This window comes from Rattus norvegicus, chromosome 12 (assembly GCF_036323735.1).
Source record: "Rattus norvegicus strain BN/NHsdMcwi chromosome 12, GRCr8, whole genome shotgun sequence".
Taxonomy (NCBI): Eukaryota; Metazoa; Chordata; class Mammalia; order Rodentia; family Muridae; genus Rattus; species Rattus norvegicus.
Window position 1 is genome coordinate 44,833,576 of NC_086030.1, and position 16,602 is coordinate 44,850,177.

General features: G+C 48.6%; 1 protein-coding gene across 2 annotated transcripts in view; it reads right to left on the reverse strand.

Annotated features, from left to right (window-relative positions):
• The window catches only part of Ksr2 (kinase suppressor of ras 2), a 385,977-nt gene extending 370,997 nt beyond the window's left edge, over positions 1-14,980 (reverse strand). For both annotated transcript variants that reach the window (XM_006249485.5, XM_017598534.3), the window contains exon 1: positions 14,355-14,980. In XM_006249485.5, coding sequence (XP_006249547.1) covers positions 14,355-14,534 — 180 coding nt within the window. In that variant the 5' untranslated portion in view covers positions 14,535-14,980. The remainder of the gene's footprint in view (positions 1-14,354) is intronic.
• Between the last annotated feature and the right edge of the window lie 1,622 nt (positions 14,981-16,602).

A 16,602-nucleotide genomic window follows, 5' to 3' on the forward strand; every position in this document is an offset into this window, starting at 1 on the left:
GTGTGTGTGTGTGTACGTGCACACACTCACATGTCATGTGCACACACACATACACACATGTGCACGCTCACACACATATACAAAGGGAGGAAGTACTGTGCCCTGTGCAGTCACATGGATATGAATCCAACAGACGTTACTCGAGGAAAAAAATCCAACCTCAGGAACCACGGGTCCAGTGATTTCATGCACAGAACATTCTTTAAAAGATGACGGTCAGGGGTGGAAAGAGGCAGGGAGGGAGGGAGGGGTGGACTATCAGAAAGAACACTGGGAGGGTTAGTGGGAGGGAGGACCACTCAGCACTCTGAGGAGGGCAGCTTTTACAGACCTATGAGTTCAAACTCACAGAAACAAACACTGAACCGGGGCATGGTGGTCTCCACCCGGAGAGTCCTAGCTACTCAGGAGACTAAGACAGGAGGATTCCAGGAGTTCAAGATCAGCCTAGGAAATACAGTGAGGAAGGGAGGGAAAGCAGAAAAGGAAGGAGGGACAGAGAAAAAAAATTATATATATACTAAAAAAATCATAAAAAAGGGGTTGGGGATTTAGCTCAGTGGTAGAGCACCTGCCTAGCAAGCGCAAGGCCCTGGGTTCGGTTCCCAGCTCCGGAAAAAAAAAAAAAAAGAAAAGAAAAAAGAAAAAAAAATCATAAAAAAAAAAACCTAATGGTGGCCATGGGCCTGCTCCGCAGGGTAGAGGATTTGAGTTCAGAATCGTAGAACTTATATAAGACCAGGCACAGCAGCACACATCTGTAATCTTGGTGCACCTATGCCAATGTGGGAGGCACATTCGTGAGTAAACACACACATGTACACCATACCCACACACATATAACACACACACACACACACACACACACACACACACACACAAAAGATGTATTAAAAGCCAAAAGTTGTAAAAGTGTATCATTTCACTTAACATACAGCTCCACATTAGGCAAAAGATAACAACGTATGGAAGAAGAGGAAACATAAGTTTGGTTGATTTAAAGGCAGGTGAGAGGTAACCATGGGGTAAACACTTCACATCTGGGTAGAGCGGAGCAACATCACACGGTAACACCGCTGGCTCTGCTGCACACCTCTGAAGCTCAGCAATGCTCACACAGATCCAGGCTTCACGTAGCAAGTCCTTTCTTCATCAAAAGGAGAAACACTCCTGAGCGTCAACCAATGGCATACATGAGGACTTACTTGAGGGGCACACACTCATGTCTGCCCTCAGACGCTGTGTTGGGCTCATGGGTGGAGCAAGGGATTCATAGGTGGACAGATGTGTCACAAAAGAATAGAGGGGAAGTGTTCCAGGTCACTGGATGTTTGAAACTTGCCATCCTGAACTCGGGGAGGAAAACAAAATTTATCACCACCTGTTTCTAGTCCCCTGACTTAAGTTCTTGGGTGAGTGCCACAGTAACTCAGGGAATGCCTGCCCTGGAGGGCTCTCTTTGGAGCTGTGGCAAAGAATTCTACTCTTGTAGCCTGGATGTTATCTATGTTGCTTTTTTGAGTGATCACAAAACACAGATAAAGGTGAAGATGCAAAACGTGATATTGAAAGTGGTTAAAAACGGGGTTGGGGATTTAGCTCAGTGGTAGAGCGCTTGCCTAGGAAGCACAAGGCCCTGGGTTCGGTCCCCAGCTCCGAAAAAAAGAACGGGGGGGGGGAAGAAAGTGGTTAAAAACAAAGTCCCTGGGTGCCCCACTTCAGAGACACTTTGGTCTGTCTGTTGGCCTCCGTACTGAGTGTGGCTGCCACACGAGCCAGTCACTGGAGGATGGACACAGGCAAACCCCTCACTTGATGGGGCTGATGGGATGCCTCAATGAGTAAAGGCAATTGCCACCAAGTCTGAAGACCTGAGTTCACTTCCAGGGACTCACAGTGTAGTAGAATGATAGAACTGACTCCTACAAGCTGTCTTCTGACCTACACACACACACACACACACACACACACACACACACACACACACGAGAGAGAGAGAGAGAGAGAGAGAGAGAGAGAGAGTGAGTATTACATGCAATACATAAATGTAATAAAAAATGTTTAAAGCAAACTTTTTTAGTATGGTAAAAAGAGTGCATAAGGGTTCACAATGTAATATTTTTAAGTTCATAGTTCAGGGGTACCAGGGACCCTGGACTATTTATTGAAAGGCTCTCACCACTATCATCCCCACTCATTCGTCTCACGGAGAATACTAGGGAAGTTACATATTTGTTACATTGTATCCCCTTCCCACCACAATACAGTTTACTCCACGTTCTGTGTCTAAGTCCCAGCACCCAAGCAAGGGGAAGGAAGTGGAGGGGAGGAGAATGGAGGGGAAGGGAACAGAAGAGGAGGGATGGAAAGGAGATGGGAGGGAAGGAGAGGAGAGGGGAAGAGGAGGGAGGGAAATGGAGAGGACAGAAAGGGAGGGAAAGAAGGGGAGGAAAGGGGAGGGGAGGGGAAGGGAAGGGAAATGGAGGAGCAGGGAGAGAAAGGGAAGAAAAGGGAAATGCCAGTATTGTCCCCCACAAATATCCCGTATGCAACTAATGTTTAAAACTTTCTAGTCTCCCCAGGGAGAAAAGGCATCCAGATCCATGTGAATTAACTTTGAAATAGCTAAACCAGTATATCTAAAATATTGCCATTTCCATATGCCGGACGTAAACATGTAACGGAACTGCTTTCCGATCTTTGTTTGCAGTGCTCTAAGAGATTAGAAATCTGTGAGCAGCACACACAGTGCAGTGTGATCTCAGGCGGGGAGCCCACCACAGCAGCGACTCAGTCTCATCCTTCCCCACCTCTGTGGACACCTTAGGTTGTTTCCACCGATCTATATTTCAATTCAAGAACTGTCGCCCAGAGACACTGCAGTCAAACAATATTCCATCACTACCGCCATTATTCATCTATATCCATCCCCCTCCGGCCACGACAGAAAAGCCCCCTGCCCTGCATCTGCTCTGACCTCACCCCTTTCTCCTCTAGGTTATGCCCCGCCTGAAGATGCCAGAATACAGGGTTCTTTATCTGTGTCTGCCTGGCCATGAGACAGCTCAGGTCAAATCGATTGTTTTAAGGCTCTACAAACTCGCTTGTAAAGCTGGATCGACAACTATTACGGTCATGACCCACTAGAGAGGCGTTCTGACCTGGAGGAAGCCTGCAGGAGAAAATGGCTCCAGGCTTGGATTTGTTTCTCCTTCTGTGTGTGTTCCCTTTCTCTTCCTATCTCTCAGCTTCTTGAGACTCCTCACTGGGCCACATACTGCTAAAAGACCCACACAGGGTGGGAAGAGGAGCAGACAGGAAAATTAGTCTATTCTCTTTCTCAAAGTTGAGTCAGGGGCTGGAGAAATGGCTCAGCTGTTAAGAGCACTGACTGCTCTTCCAGGGGTCCTGAGTTCAATTCCCAGCAACCACATGGTGGCTCACAGCCATCTGTAATGGGATCCAAGGCCCTCTTCTTGTGTGCATGAGGAGAGTGACGGTACACTCACATAAAATAAACAAATAAATCTTTTTTTAAAAAAAAGTTGGGTAGGAAACTAGAAAATTCCATAGTAGAAGCTATTCCAAAAAGTCAGAGGGAGGCAGTGAACCCCTCAGTAAAAACCTCATAGTTCCGAGAGGCCGCTACATTGAAGTTGGAGGCTGATGGGGGAACATGGGGTTGGAGCACACTGGCCTTGATCAAAACGAAGATAATAAATAAGCAAGCAAGCAAGCCTTCATATGGGATATAGGGAACCTTTCTCACACCTCTCATGGAAAGCAATTTGATAAAACTCACTAAAGCTCCAGAAACATTTGACCTAACAGTTCCACTTCTAGAAACTGGAGGTAAGCCCCAGCCATAAGGACCTCCACCGCAGGCTCCTTCATAATGGGAAATCGCGATGCAAGCACCTAACTGCAGAATTTCAGTCAGGATTTATGGGACAGCCCTGGAGTAATCCGCAGCCACTGAAGGTAACTCTTAAGGGTTTGCAAGGTAGCTCAGTGGGTAAAAGGGCTTGCCACCAAGTGGCAGACCTGAGTTCAATCCCTGGAACCCATGTAAAGATGGTAAAGAAAACCCAAATCCATGGAGTTGTCCTCTGACTTCTATACATGCACTGTAGAGCACGTACCTCCACACAGACCACACACACACACACACACACACACACATACCTACACACACACATACACACACACCTACACACACATATACCTACACACACCTACACACACACATACCTACACACACACTCACACACACACCTACACACACACTCACACACACATACACACACATACACACACCTACACACACACATCATACACACACCTACACATGGATCACATACACACACACTCAAACACACTCACACATACATACACACACACACCTACACATGGATCACACACACTCAAACACACTCACACACACCTACACATGGATCACACACACTCAAACACACTCACACACACCTACACACGGATCACACACACACACATTCACTCACTCAAACACACTCATACACACACATAAGAATAAATTATATTTTGGACCTGTGGAGATGGTCCAGTCAGTAAAGTGCTTGCTACGCAAATATAAGGATAAGAGTTTGTTTTCCCACCATCCACACACAAACACCAACTGGCCCACTGTAGCCCCAGGTCTTGGCAGTCAGAAACAGTGAGAACCCTGGCACTTACATGCCAGTTAACCTAGCTAAATCTGTGTGGTTTATCTATCTCGGAAAAAAAAAAAAAAGGTAGAAAGTAACTGGGGAAGACACCTGATATCAACCTCCATCTATACACACATACACACATGCACATACACTCACACACATACATGCACATACACATATGCACACATACATGCACACACATGCAATATACTCACACACATACATGCACATACATCCATGCACACACATACACACATGCACATACACATATGTACACATATGCACATACATTCACACACATACATGCACATACACACATGCACATACATGCACACACACTCATGCACACATGCACCCTCACACATGCATGCATGTGTAAACATACACACACAAACACACTCACACATCAGACAGCACCTGAATAATCAAGAAAGATGTGCTCCATATAGGGAGTGGCCTCACAGCTCCAGCCTCCATACGGGCTTCGGTTTAGCGGGTCAAGTCCGCCAGGACCATGGCGTGCAACCACCCTACCAGTCTTCCTATCATACATTACAGCACCAACATCTACTTCTTGAGCCCAACACCAACACCACTTGTCTTTTTGAGACAAGACTTGCTGTGTAGGCTGGATTAGCCCAAATCACAGAGATCTGTCTTCTCTGCCTCCCGATCCTACGATTAAAGGTGTACACTACCCCACCCCCCGTATATAATCCTAAATTCTTCACAGTCTCCATCTCCTGTTTCTGGGTACATCGCATCCTCACCTGTCCTATCATGACTCCATTTCCCAGCGAGCCTAACTCAGCCCACTTTGGAAGTTTGTTCATGCTGGTCCTGCAACCCGCAGCCTGGGACACTCTTCCTCAGAGGAGGCTCTGCGGTCAACTCACACTCATTCCCCTGTTCTGTGTGCTTCTATTGAGTCTCACCATCAAGATGAACATTCAAATTAAATTAAAATGTTCAAATGATTCCCAGTGCCTCCCAGCTCCTGGGATAGCAGCCATGTTGACTCTGGCTTATCCACGCCCCATAGACAGAGACTAAAGATGGCAGGCACTGGGGACTGTCCTCTTACAACACTGCCACTCCTCCATGGAAGAAAACCAGGTTATCCTTCTGTGGGGGGATACTGAGGCAGCCAGCCATGTGAGGAGGCAAATCCTGAGTCCTCAAGACTTAATGGAGCCATCAGATGAACACAAGTTCACTAGGACCCAGGGTAGCCACTAATCTTGAAGTGGCTTTTTCTGTAGGAAAGACATCTATGCAAAATTGTGTGGGGGTGTGTGTGGGTGTCTCTCTCTCTCTCTCTCTCTCTCTCTCTCTCTCTCTGTGTGTGTGTGTGTGTGTGTGGTCAACCTCAGGTGTTGTTCCTCAGGTTTTTTTTTATTAGCCTGGAGGTCACTGAGTACATTATGCTGCCCAGAGAGCCCTGGGCATCTTCCTGTCTTGTGGCCAATTGTTCCTTGTACACACACACATACAGAGAGGGGGGGAGGGGGAGGGAGGAAGAGAGGGAGGGAGAGAGTAAAGGAAAGAGGGGGTGTCTTTTAAGCAACTCTAACTTTTCCCTGCCCTTCCTGGATATAAGCAGTGAACAGCAACGCTACAAGATGGGAGGTTGATGCCTGGGAGAGCTCAGGTCAGTCATCCCACCTGGAACTGATTGATGAGCCAGGAAGTGATGTCACTCCTTCTGGTCTAGTTATCATAGCCCATCCCACTTGACTAACTGTTGCAAGTCCAACCCAGCCAACACAACGGAGGCAACATTGTTCCACTCTGAGGCCTCACAATTCCTTGCTAGTGCTGCCTTTGCTCTCCTGGGACACTAACATCATAAAACCCACCAAAACCATTGCCTTGGGAGACTTCTCATTGTGCCCCCAACACCCTGTCACCTTCATATGAATGAGGCCAGACAAGACTAGTGATAGAATGGCCAACTGAGCACAGCCCACAGACTCACAGGAATCCGTGACATGCCATCGTAAGTGCAGACTTTCCCAAATGTAGTTAAGTCCAGAGAGGGCTCATTACAGAGAAATCAAGAACTGACGTGGACGTATAAAAAAGCATTGTTGCTAAGTGTGGCCATGATGCCTGTGCCACATGAGGAGATGCCATGGCATCTACCCTTGGCCCCCAACCCATCACGTCCTTTCCCTTGCCATCTGACCACATGAGAGTTGGCTCACACTCATCTCCCTGTTTATGGTCAGAGTTCTCCTTCTTTGAGTCACTTGATCGGCTTCCAGATGACCTCTGTGCAATCCCATTCATCCTCCAGACCAGGGATGAGCCAAGTCTCACCCACCACTTACTCTTGTGAGCCCCCAAAACTAAGACTAGTAGAGAGAGAGAGAGACAGAGAGAGAGAGACAGAGAGAGAGAGACAGAGAGAGAGACATAGATACATAGATACATAGATAGATATATAGATAGATACATAGATAGATACATAGATAAAATAAAACAACTATGGTAAACATATAAAACAAAGAGAAAAAGAATACATCATAGTATATATGTCAAAATAATGTCAAACTCAAAAGGTGGGGGCCACAAATAAAGTTTTATTGAGAAACTTCCCAATGTGCCCACACCTCATGTGTGATCTATGGCCACTACTGGCTATGATAGCATACTAGGGGATCATACTGAAACTTGGAGACTACAAAGCTTAATGTATTTGCCAGTCAGCCCTTAGCAGAAGAGAAAGCTGGCTAGCCCCTGCTATAGACTGTTACCAGACCTGGCTAGCCACTGCTATAGACTGTCACCAGACCTGACTAGCCCCTGGTATAGATAGACTATCACCAGACCTGGCTAGCCCCTGCTATAGACTGTCACCAGACCTGGCTAGCCCCTGGTATAGATAGACTATCACCAGACCTGGCTAGCCCCTGCTTCAGACTATCACAGACTTGCTGTCAATTACTCTTTTGCCATATTGACTCCAAAACCTATGAAGGCATCTGTCTCCTCCCACAAAGAGATCTAAGCAGTCAGTGGATGTCGTCCCCCTGTCCCGTGCTAAGTAAGACCCCAGGGATCAGAGACTTAGACTCTTTCCTATGACACTCCGACAGGTACACTCCATTCTGCGCCAGTCCCTAAGCAACACTGAAGTCTAGAGAGCCACAGGGTCCCCTTTGCTACAGACTCCACCTTTAGTCCTTCTTTCCACTCCAAATCCCTGCCTCCCCAGCCAAGCAGGCCTCCCTAACTGCCTAACCAAGTTTCCCCGGGTGGATTCTATGGAACAATACCCCTCCAGGGTAATCCTTGAGAAAGGAAAACACGACAGGTTCCATGTGCACAGATGGCTGGGGAAAGGCTCTAGGAGGTCCTGCAACGAGTGTTTCCCAAACCCATCACCCCAGAATTTATTTTGCCAACAGAAAATTTGTTGAACATGAGCTTCCAGGCCAGGGCTAACATCCCCCACAACCATTCTACCTAGCATCCTCAGAAATATTACCCAAACTCCTCTGCTCCCAGCTGTCCCAATGTCTTTTAACCCACACTGTCCTTGGCTAACCACCATCACTGTTAAGGTTTGAAAGTGAAGTATCCCTCCACGGGCTCATGTTCGTGAACAGTTGGTCCCCAATTGGTGACACTGTTTTAGAAGGTTGTGGGAGCTTCAAAGCAGCGGTTCTCAGCCTTCTTAACTCTGTGATCCTTTAATACAGTTCCTCAGGCTGTGCTGACCCACCATGAAATTATTTCATTGTCACGTCATGGCTGTAACTTTGCTACTGTTATGAATTGTAATGTAAATATCTGAGGTGCAGGGGTTGGGGATTTAGCTCAGTGGTAGAGGGCTTGCCTAGCAAGCGCAAGGCCCTGGGTTCGGTCCCCAGCTCCAAAAAAAATAGAAAAAAGAAAAGAAAAAATATCTGAGGTGCAGAATGTGTGATGTATGACCCTGGAAGGGGTGGAGACCCACAGGTTGAGAACTGCTGTCTTAAAAGGTTTGCTGACAGAACTGAGTCGCTTGGTGTTAAGTGTTGAGGTTTGATGTCTGCTCTCTGCTTCCTGACTAAGGACCGTCTGTGAACAGCTGCCTTGTGTTTCAGTCTCCAGGATTTCTCATCCTGGTGGGCTGTGACTCTTGTGTTTGTGCTGAGACAGGGCCTCGCTTTGTAACTCTGGCCATCACGGAACTTACCAGAGAGCCGCCTGCCTCTACCTCCCCAGTGCTAGAATTAAAGACCGGTGCCATCATGCCTGACTTGTGTCCCTTTGAAATCATAAGCCAAAATAAATCTTTGCATCTAAGTAGGGTAGCTGTGAGTGCCTGGAGAAGGGGAGGCGGAGGGGAGAGAGTGATGGGATTCTATTTGTTTGTTTTTTAAGGGGCGAAAGTACAAATCAAACAGATAAAAGCAAAACAACAGCCGCAGACCCTTTTCCCTCTTTAAAGTAGTTTCTATCAGTAATCAGTCCCAGCAAAGCGAAGGAACTAAAGGAACTAGTATCATCTGCCAGAGGCTATTGTCTGCTTAGTCCCTGCTGATACCTTTGTTCAAGTTAGTATCTTTAAAAGGGTCACCCTAGGCGATCCCTCACAACCACCCACTGAGGCAGGAATTGTCTTACAAAGCTGAGTTTGGGTTAAAATGTTTACATTTGTATCCAAGATAAAGTAGAAGAGATAGGAAGCCAACTTGCCTCAAACCACAAAGCCCGCTGACTTCTTCATCAAAATATCTACCAAAAAAAAAAAAAAAAAAAAAGAAAAGAAAAGAAAAGAAAGAAAGAAAGAAAGAAAGAAAGAAAGAGAGAAAGAAAGGAAGGAAGGGCTGGTGTTGCTAGTGGCCCACCCAACATCCAGTGGTACCTTCTCCCGTGAAAGCATAACCTTGAATTAATAGGCTTCAGCACAGATCTCATCAAAAGCAAGGAAAATGATGTCTTTCCTGCTTCTCTCTGTCCAGCCTCCCTTGCAGCTAGAACGTTTGACTCTACTGTGAGTCAAAGAATGATAGCAGAAAAGTGGGGGAGGGGCTACCATGGAAAGCCTTTGTTTCCTAAAGCCAAAAATACAAACCACCATCTCTCCACACTCACGGAGGGCTCCACAGTCTTTTCTTGATGCAGATGTGACAGCTGGAGCTGTGAAAGCCATCTTGTGACCACTGCAGAAAAGCCATCAGAACTTCCTTTGCCATCTCCCAAAGGATCGAATGTTTGGCCTTCACTGTTATTTGGCTGTGACATCAGCCTTTCCCTCCCTACCCAAGAAGCAGGCTTTGTGAAGACCAAGTTTTTGGTGTTTGTGAGCAGGGAGTGATCACCGTTAAACAGCAGAAACAACAGGGAACTTGTCTCTCAACCTGTGATGCCTTGAGCCACCTTGGGATTCTGCTCAAAAGATGGCAGTCATCTGATGCAGCCCATCAACCCTGGACCAGAGCCACAAGCCGAATAAACCATCTAAATATACGTACTGCCTAGCAAGACAACTCCGTGAGTAAGAACACTTGTCTTGAAAACCTGGTGACCTGGGTTCAATTCCTGGACACAAAGGAGAATGTGTACATGTATCCACATGCACGACAATAAAATTCAAGATAAGTTTAAAACATAAAGAAACAGCTGGGACACAACATTTATGTCCTAATGGATTTGGAGTTCTATGGTTGACATTTTATTTTTGTCGTTGCTGCTGGTAGGTTTTGCTTTTGTCGTTTTCAGAGTTGAGGGCTAAACATGATATTTTAGGCAAGACCTCCCCAACTGAGCTACAATCCATCCCTCTTTTCCTCTTTAATTTGAGGCACAGCGTCTCTATGTGGCCCAAGTTGGCCTTGGATGCTCCCTCCTCCCCATCCCACCATACCAAGGGCTAAGATTACAGGTGTGCACTGCCCCACCGAACTTCGATTCATTACAGTATCCCTAATCAGAAACCACAAGGTCTGGGACTTGCAGATGTAGCCAATGACAGAACCCTTATCTAGCATTCACGAGGTCCCGGGTTCAATTCCCAGCACCACCAAAGAAACATTGCACACAGAAGCCCACCATCTGCTTACTAAATGCAGAATCCTGGACTATCTCTCCAAGTTCAGCTAAATTAGAACGTAGCCATCAGAAGCTGGGAACCCACCTTTTAGCCAGCACCACCAGGAGGCTTCAGGCTTATCAGATTTGATAGCTGTTAGGGTCGAAAACTTGGTGACTGCAAACATGAAGTCTGGCTGGACCATGCCTTCCCCAGGGCTCCTCTCCTACGCCCTGGTCCTAGGGAACTAGGCAGTCGAAACTGGTATGAATGCTCCAGAAGGGTTACTGGACATTGTGGATCAAATGGTTGGTGAGTCCTGTGGTACCCTCAGACTATGAGATCTAGAAAAAGATGTGCTTCCTGTTGTGCTGGCTAGTCTTCTATCAACCTGACACAAGCTAGAGTTATCTGAGAGGAAGGACCTCAACTGAGCAGATGCCTACATGAGATCCAGCTGGGAGGCATTTTTTTTCCTGAGGCATTTTCTTAATTAGTGATCAATGAGGGTAGGGAGTCGGGGAGGTCTCAACCCATTGTAGGTGGAGCCATCCCCGGGCTGATAATCCTGGGTTCTATAAGAAAGCAGACTGAGGGGCTGGAGAGATGGATCAGCGGTGAAAAACATTGACTGCTCTTCCAGAGGTCCTGAGTTCAATTTCCAAACAACATGGTGGCTCAAAACCGTCTGTAATGAGTTCCAATAGCCTCTTCTAGTGTGTCTGAAGAAAATGGCAGTGTATTCATACACATAAAAATGAATAAACAATTCTGAAGAAGAAGAAGAAGAAGAAGAAGAAGAAGAAGAGGAGGAGGAGGAGGAGGAGGAGGAGGAAGAGGAGGAAGAGGAGGAAGAGGAAGAGGAAGAAGAGGAGGAGGAGGAAGAGGAGGAAGAGGAAGAGGAAGAAGAAGAAAAAGAAGAAGAGGAAGAGGAGGAAGAGGAAGAGGAAGAAGAGGAGGAAGAGGAAGAGGAAGAAGAAGAAAAAGAAGAGGAAGAGGAGGAAGAGGAAGAAGAAGAAAAAGAAGAAGAAGAAGAAGAAGAAGAAGAAGAAGAAGAAGAAGAAGAAGAAGAAGAAGAAGAAGAAGAAGAAGAAGAAAGCAGGCTGGGCAAGCCATGAGGAGCAAGTCAGCAAGCAGCACCCTTCCATGGCCTCTGCATCAGCTCCTGCCTCCAGGTTCCTGCCCTGCTTGAGGTCCTGTCCTGACCTCCTTCAATGATGAACTGTGATACGAATGTGTGAGCCGAATTAACCCTTTCCTCCCCCAACCAACTTGCTTTGGTCATGGTGTCTCAATTGCAGCAATAGTAACCCTAGCTAAGAAACCTATGATTCCAACTTCCTGACCAGCACACCAGCCATTTTGCTCCCCCTAATTTCAAATATAAGACACCTTGCATGGGCTGGAGAGATGGCTCAGTGGTTAAGAGCACTGACTGCTCTTCCAGAGGTTGTGAGTTCAACTCCCAGCAACCACATGGTGGCTCACAACCATCTGTGATGGGATTTGATGCCCTCTTCTGGTGTGTCTGAGGACAACGACAGTGTACTCACATACATGAAATAAATAAATCTTTAAAAAAAAAAGACACCTTGCATAGATAAATTAGAACCAGCTGCCCATTGCTTGTTTGTGTATTTGCACAGTGCTGGAATTGAACCCAGGTCCTCGTGCACATTTCAAATGTGCTCTACCACTGAGCTCCATCCCCAGCCACAGAGTGCCCCGGGCTGTGTCAATCACTGCTCTCCAGGGAGTCAGTGAACAGAGGATGGGACACCACAGAAAGAAACAGAAGGAAACTCTGGGCAACTTAGTCTGTAAAAGTCAGCCTAGTTTTTGGTGACAGGGTGTAGAAGAGACATGGTGGGAGTGGTGGCTCTCAGGGGTTATCTGTGTAAACTTTCCCAAGTATAGTTCTGAACCGAGTCTGTTCTGGGTCCTGTGCAGCAGAGATAGGGGCTGGGCTAACCACAGCCCGAAACTTCCAGCAGCAAACCTTAGCCAACCCTTTTCTTCCAGCAGCAACCGCTAGTCAAACACTCCTACTCCTCTCTCTCTCTCTCTCTCTCTCTCTCTCTCTCTCTCTCTCTCCCCCACCCCCTAAGAAAGGCAATGCCTAGGCCTCCCAACGCACATCCCACTTTAACATTTATCTTATTTCATCCCTGGGGTTCATGTTCCCACTTGACAGGTGAGCACAGACATATATCCAAGGGCAGTAAGCACCGTATTTAAATATCCACGCACACAAACTCCTCTTTCCAAACCATAGTCTCCTGCATACAGACACCAGGAGGGCCAAACTTAAAATCATCGAGGAGAAAAAAAAGGCCTGACAAATGAATACATCCAAGAGGTGTGTTCATGCAGATGACCTGGTCAGCCAAGACTGAAGAAAGACTTCAGGCTCAGGAACTCACAAGTCAAGCCAGAGGCCAACTGAACCATCCAGCTCCATGATGCACGGCCATGCCAATGGGAACCCTCCTTTGCTCTGAGCTCCACAGTCACCACTTTCTGGCAAAGGCCAGCTAGTGGGAATTCCCAAATTAAATCAAGCAATGTGGACAGCTGGACCTTCGAGGGAAGGAAGGTGAAGGGGCTGAATCGGTCTGACATTTTGAACGAGGTAGGTGCGGGAGGATTTCAGTACATCAGGCCGTTCACAAAACCCTGAAAGCATCCTCTGGGGGCAAAAAAGATGGCCTTTGAAGGAAAATAGCTCCTTCCATTTCTTTGTGGTAACTTTGTAGCATCCCTATCACAGTCTCTCAGTGAACTGCTCCCGACTCCCCTCAAGTTCTGTCTGAGAGAGAGAGAGGATGCTACAAGGAGCCAAATGTAACTCCTTCTCCTGGACCCCTATCCGCCAAGTCTCACCAAGACAGCCCAAGAGCATTTTCCCCACGCCACCTAGTGCAAGAACCACTCCAGGCAACTGTAACATTGTTTCTTTTTACACATTTTGGGCCTGCAAAGAGAACCCCCCCCCTTTACATCAAATGATTGTTTTAGAAATAGGTACTTCCTTGGGGATTTTTTCTAAGCGTAGGTTGGGGGAGGTGAGGTGGGGGATGAGACACAGAGCAAAAGGTTGAATCCATTCTGGCAGCCCCATCTAACCAGTCAAAACCACCTTTGACCACCTGCAGAACACACAAGGTCACGTGGGTTTCCTGCAGCTCCTTAACATAGCACCCAGCGCTCAAGCCCCCGTGGCATATAAACAAATCCCAGAGAGAGAGAGAGAGAGAGAGAGAGAGAGAGAGAGAGAGAGAGAGAGAGAGAGAGAGAGAGGAGAGAGAGAGAGAGAATATATAATAACAACAATAACAATAACTCCCTCCTCCCACAAGAAAAGAATAATCATGGCAACAATACGGCACACCAATTATTACTGCTACCCACCACCACCCGGCCGAGCACAGACAGCAGCCACACTGGGAAGCGAAGAGACATCGGCGCTGGCTTTGCCAGGTGATAAATCATAGCGCATCATTCGTGCCCACCTGCGTTACCCTCTCCCCTCCCCGGGCCCTCCGTCAGCACACAGAACCCCAAAGGGAAGGGGACAGACTGGAAAAGGGGAAGGGATGGAAGGCTTGCCCCCACCCCCCACCGCAGGCAACACCTACCTCCAGGGTCCTGATCTCCTTCTGCGTGAGGTCGTTGGAAGCTGCACACTTCGTCCTAAGCCCTTCTAGATTGGAGATGCTCAGGTCGATCATGTTTTGAACCAGCTCGCACTGCTGCAAGGCTTTTTGCAAACTCAGAGGTTGCTGGTCTTCGCTTTTCGTCATGTTCTCCTCATCCATAGCTTGCTCTGCAACCCCCCTTCCCCTCCTCCTCCTCCACCTCCTCCCAGAAAGAAAAAAGGGGGAGGGAAGGAGTGGAGGTAGAGGGAGTCCACCCCCCCTACGCCTCCCCAACCTCTGCGACTTCTCAGCAGTGTCTCCTGAAGAAACCCAACATCTCACACAAGCTTGAGGGGGTGGGGGTTGGAGGAGGGGACAAGAGCCAAAATTTATTATTATTTGGGGCGGGGGTAGAGTATCAGGCAGTCTGCATTAGAATGTCCCTTGTCTCTCTCCTCTCTCTTTCTCTGTGTCCCTGGTCCCTAAAAAGGGAGAGATGCCCGTTTGTCAGAAGCCAACCAGGTGGTAGGGTGCAGTCTGTACACTTAGAGAGGGGGAGGAGAAAGAGGAGGAGGGCGAGGAGGAGGAAGGGGAGGAGGAGAAGTGGAAGGAGGAGGAAGAGGGAAATAGAGCTCACGCTTCGCACACCGGCTCCGTGAAGGGCGGAATTATATGTATATAAATCTATTTGGTCGGCTGGCTTTTATGTCAAAAAGGAGCGCGCCTGCCCCCCTCCCGGTCGCGGTGACACGGCATGGTCCGCGGGTCCCCGCGCTCAGCGCGCTCTCGGGATGCTGTGCGCAAGGCTGGCGCGGCTGCGGTGCCCACTGCGGCTGGCTGCGGTCTGCTCCCCGCGACAATGCTGCTGCTGCTGCTGCTGCTGCTGCTGCTGCTGTTGCCGCCACCGGGCTCCAGGGGGGACGGCTGCTGCAATTGCTCCTGCCTCGCTCCACACCGACATCTTGCCTGTCAATCACAGGGCGGGGTGGGAAGCGGAGCGAGGGATGCAGCGCGGAGAGGCGCCGTGCGCGCAGCCGGTGCCCGGGTCTCCCCCACCCTGGGCGCGCCTGGGACCCGCTGGCGGCAGGCGGCTCGTGCACCTGCCCGCCGGGCCACCCTCCAGCCGGGGAGGCGGGGGTCCCTTGGGGCTGAGGGGCTTGCGTGCGGAGCGCAGCCGCTACGATGCTGTGGGGGCTGGGAGGGGGGCCGGTCTGGTCCCGGAGGTAGCGGGGAGGCCCGGCCCGGGGGCGGGGAGAGGTACTCGGTGGCCTGGGTGGGGGTGGGGGCCACTACGCCAGCCCGGATCTCGCGAGACGAGGCCCGAGCGCGACTCAGCAGGTGCGCGGGGACCCGGGAGCAGGTGCGCGCTCGCCTCGCTGTACTCTGTGCACCGTTCCTGGCTTTGCGGGTGGCTTCTTGTGGCTTTGGTGGGCTGGAGGGTGCGGGAAACCAACCTTGATGGCTTTCCCAGAATTGGGACGGGTGGGGACGACAACTACTTGGGCCTGATCTAGCTGAGGTCCATTCGCAGGATGACAGAGGCTTTGCCTTGCTCCCACAAGGGCTTGTGGAATCTAACTTCAACTACCGACCCTGACCTTTGTCAGTCACCTACGGTACCAGAGTAAAGAACGGCCAGTACATTTTAAAGAAGTTGAGGATTGGGGAGGATACTTTGTGACAAGAAAGGGGAATCATATATGAAATTTTAAAATTTCACTATGTAGTTAATAAAGTTGTACCGAGTGCCTCTGATATAGATACGCTTTTTATTAATTAATGGGGTGGGGGATTCACGTGCAGCACAGCGTGTGGGCGAAGTTAGCGCCCAGTTAGTGAAGACAATTCTCTCCTTCCACCCTGGGCTCCAGGAATTGAACTGAGCTGTCCGTACTCACTGAGCCATTTCTATAAATTAATAAAAGACACAGGCTTTCTTCTTAGCCGAATGGGATGGCTCACGCCTTTAATCCTAGCACTAGGGAGGCAGAGGCAGGTGGATCTTTAGGAGTTCGAGTCCAGCCTGCTGCTGGTCTATCGGTATAGCGAGTTCCAGGCTAGCCAGAGCCACATAAGATCACCCCGTCTCAAAAATATGGTAGTTTAGATAGACAGGAACTGAGATGACTTACCCCCAGAGAGCTTTATTGAGAGGGTGACATCTATCAGGAAACACATGGGTAGCTGCAGAGGCTGCAACATAACAACTATCGCCCACTTGCGAATGATGCCTGGCTACTTTTGCCCC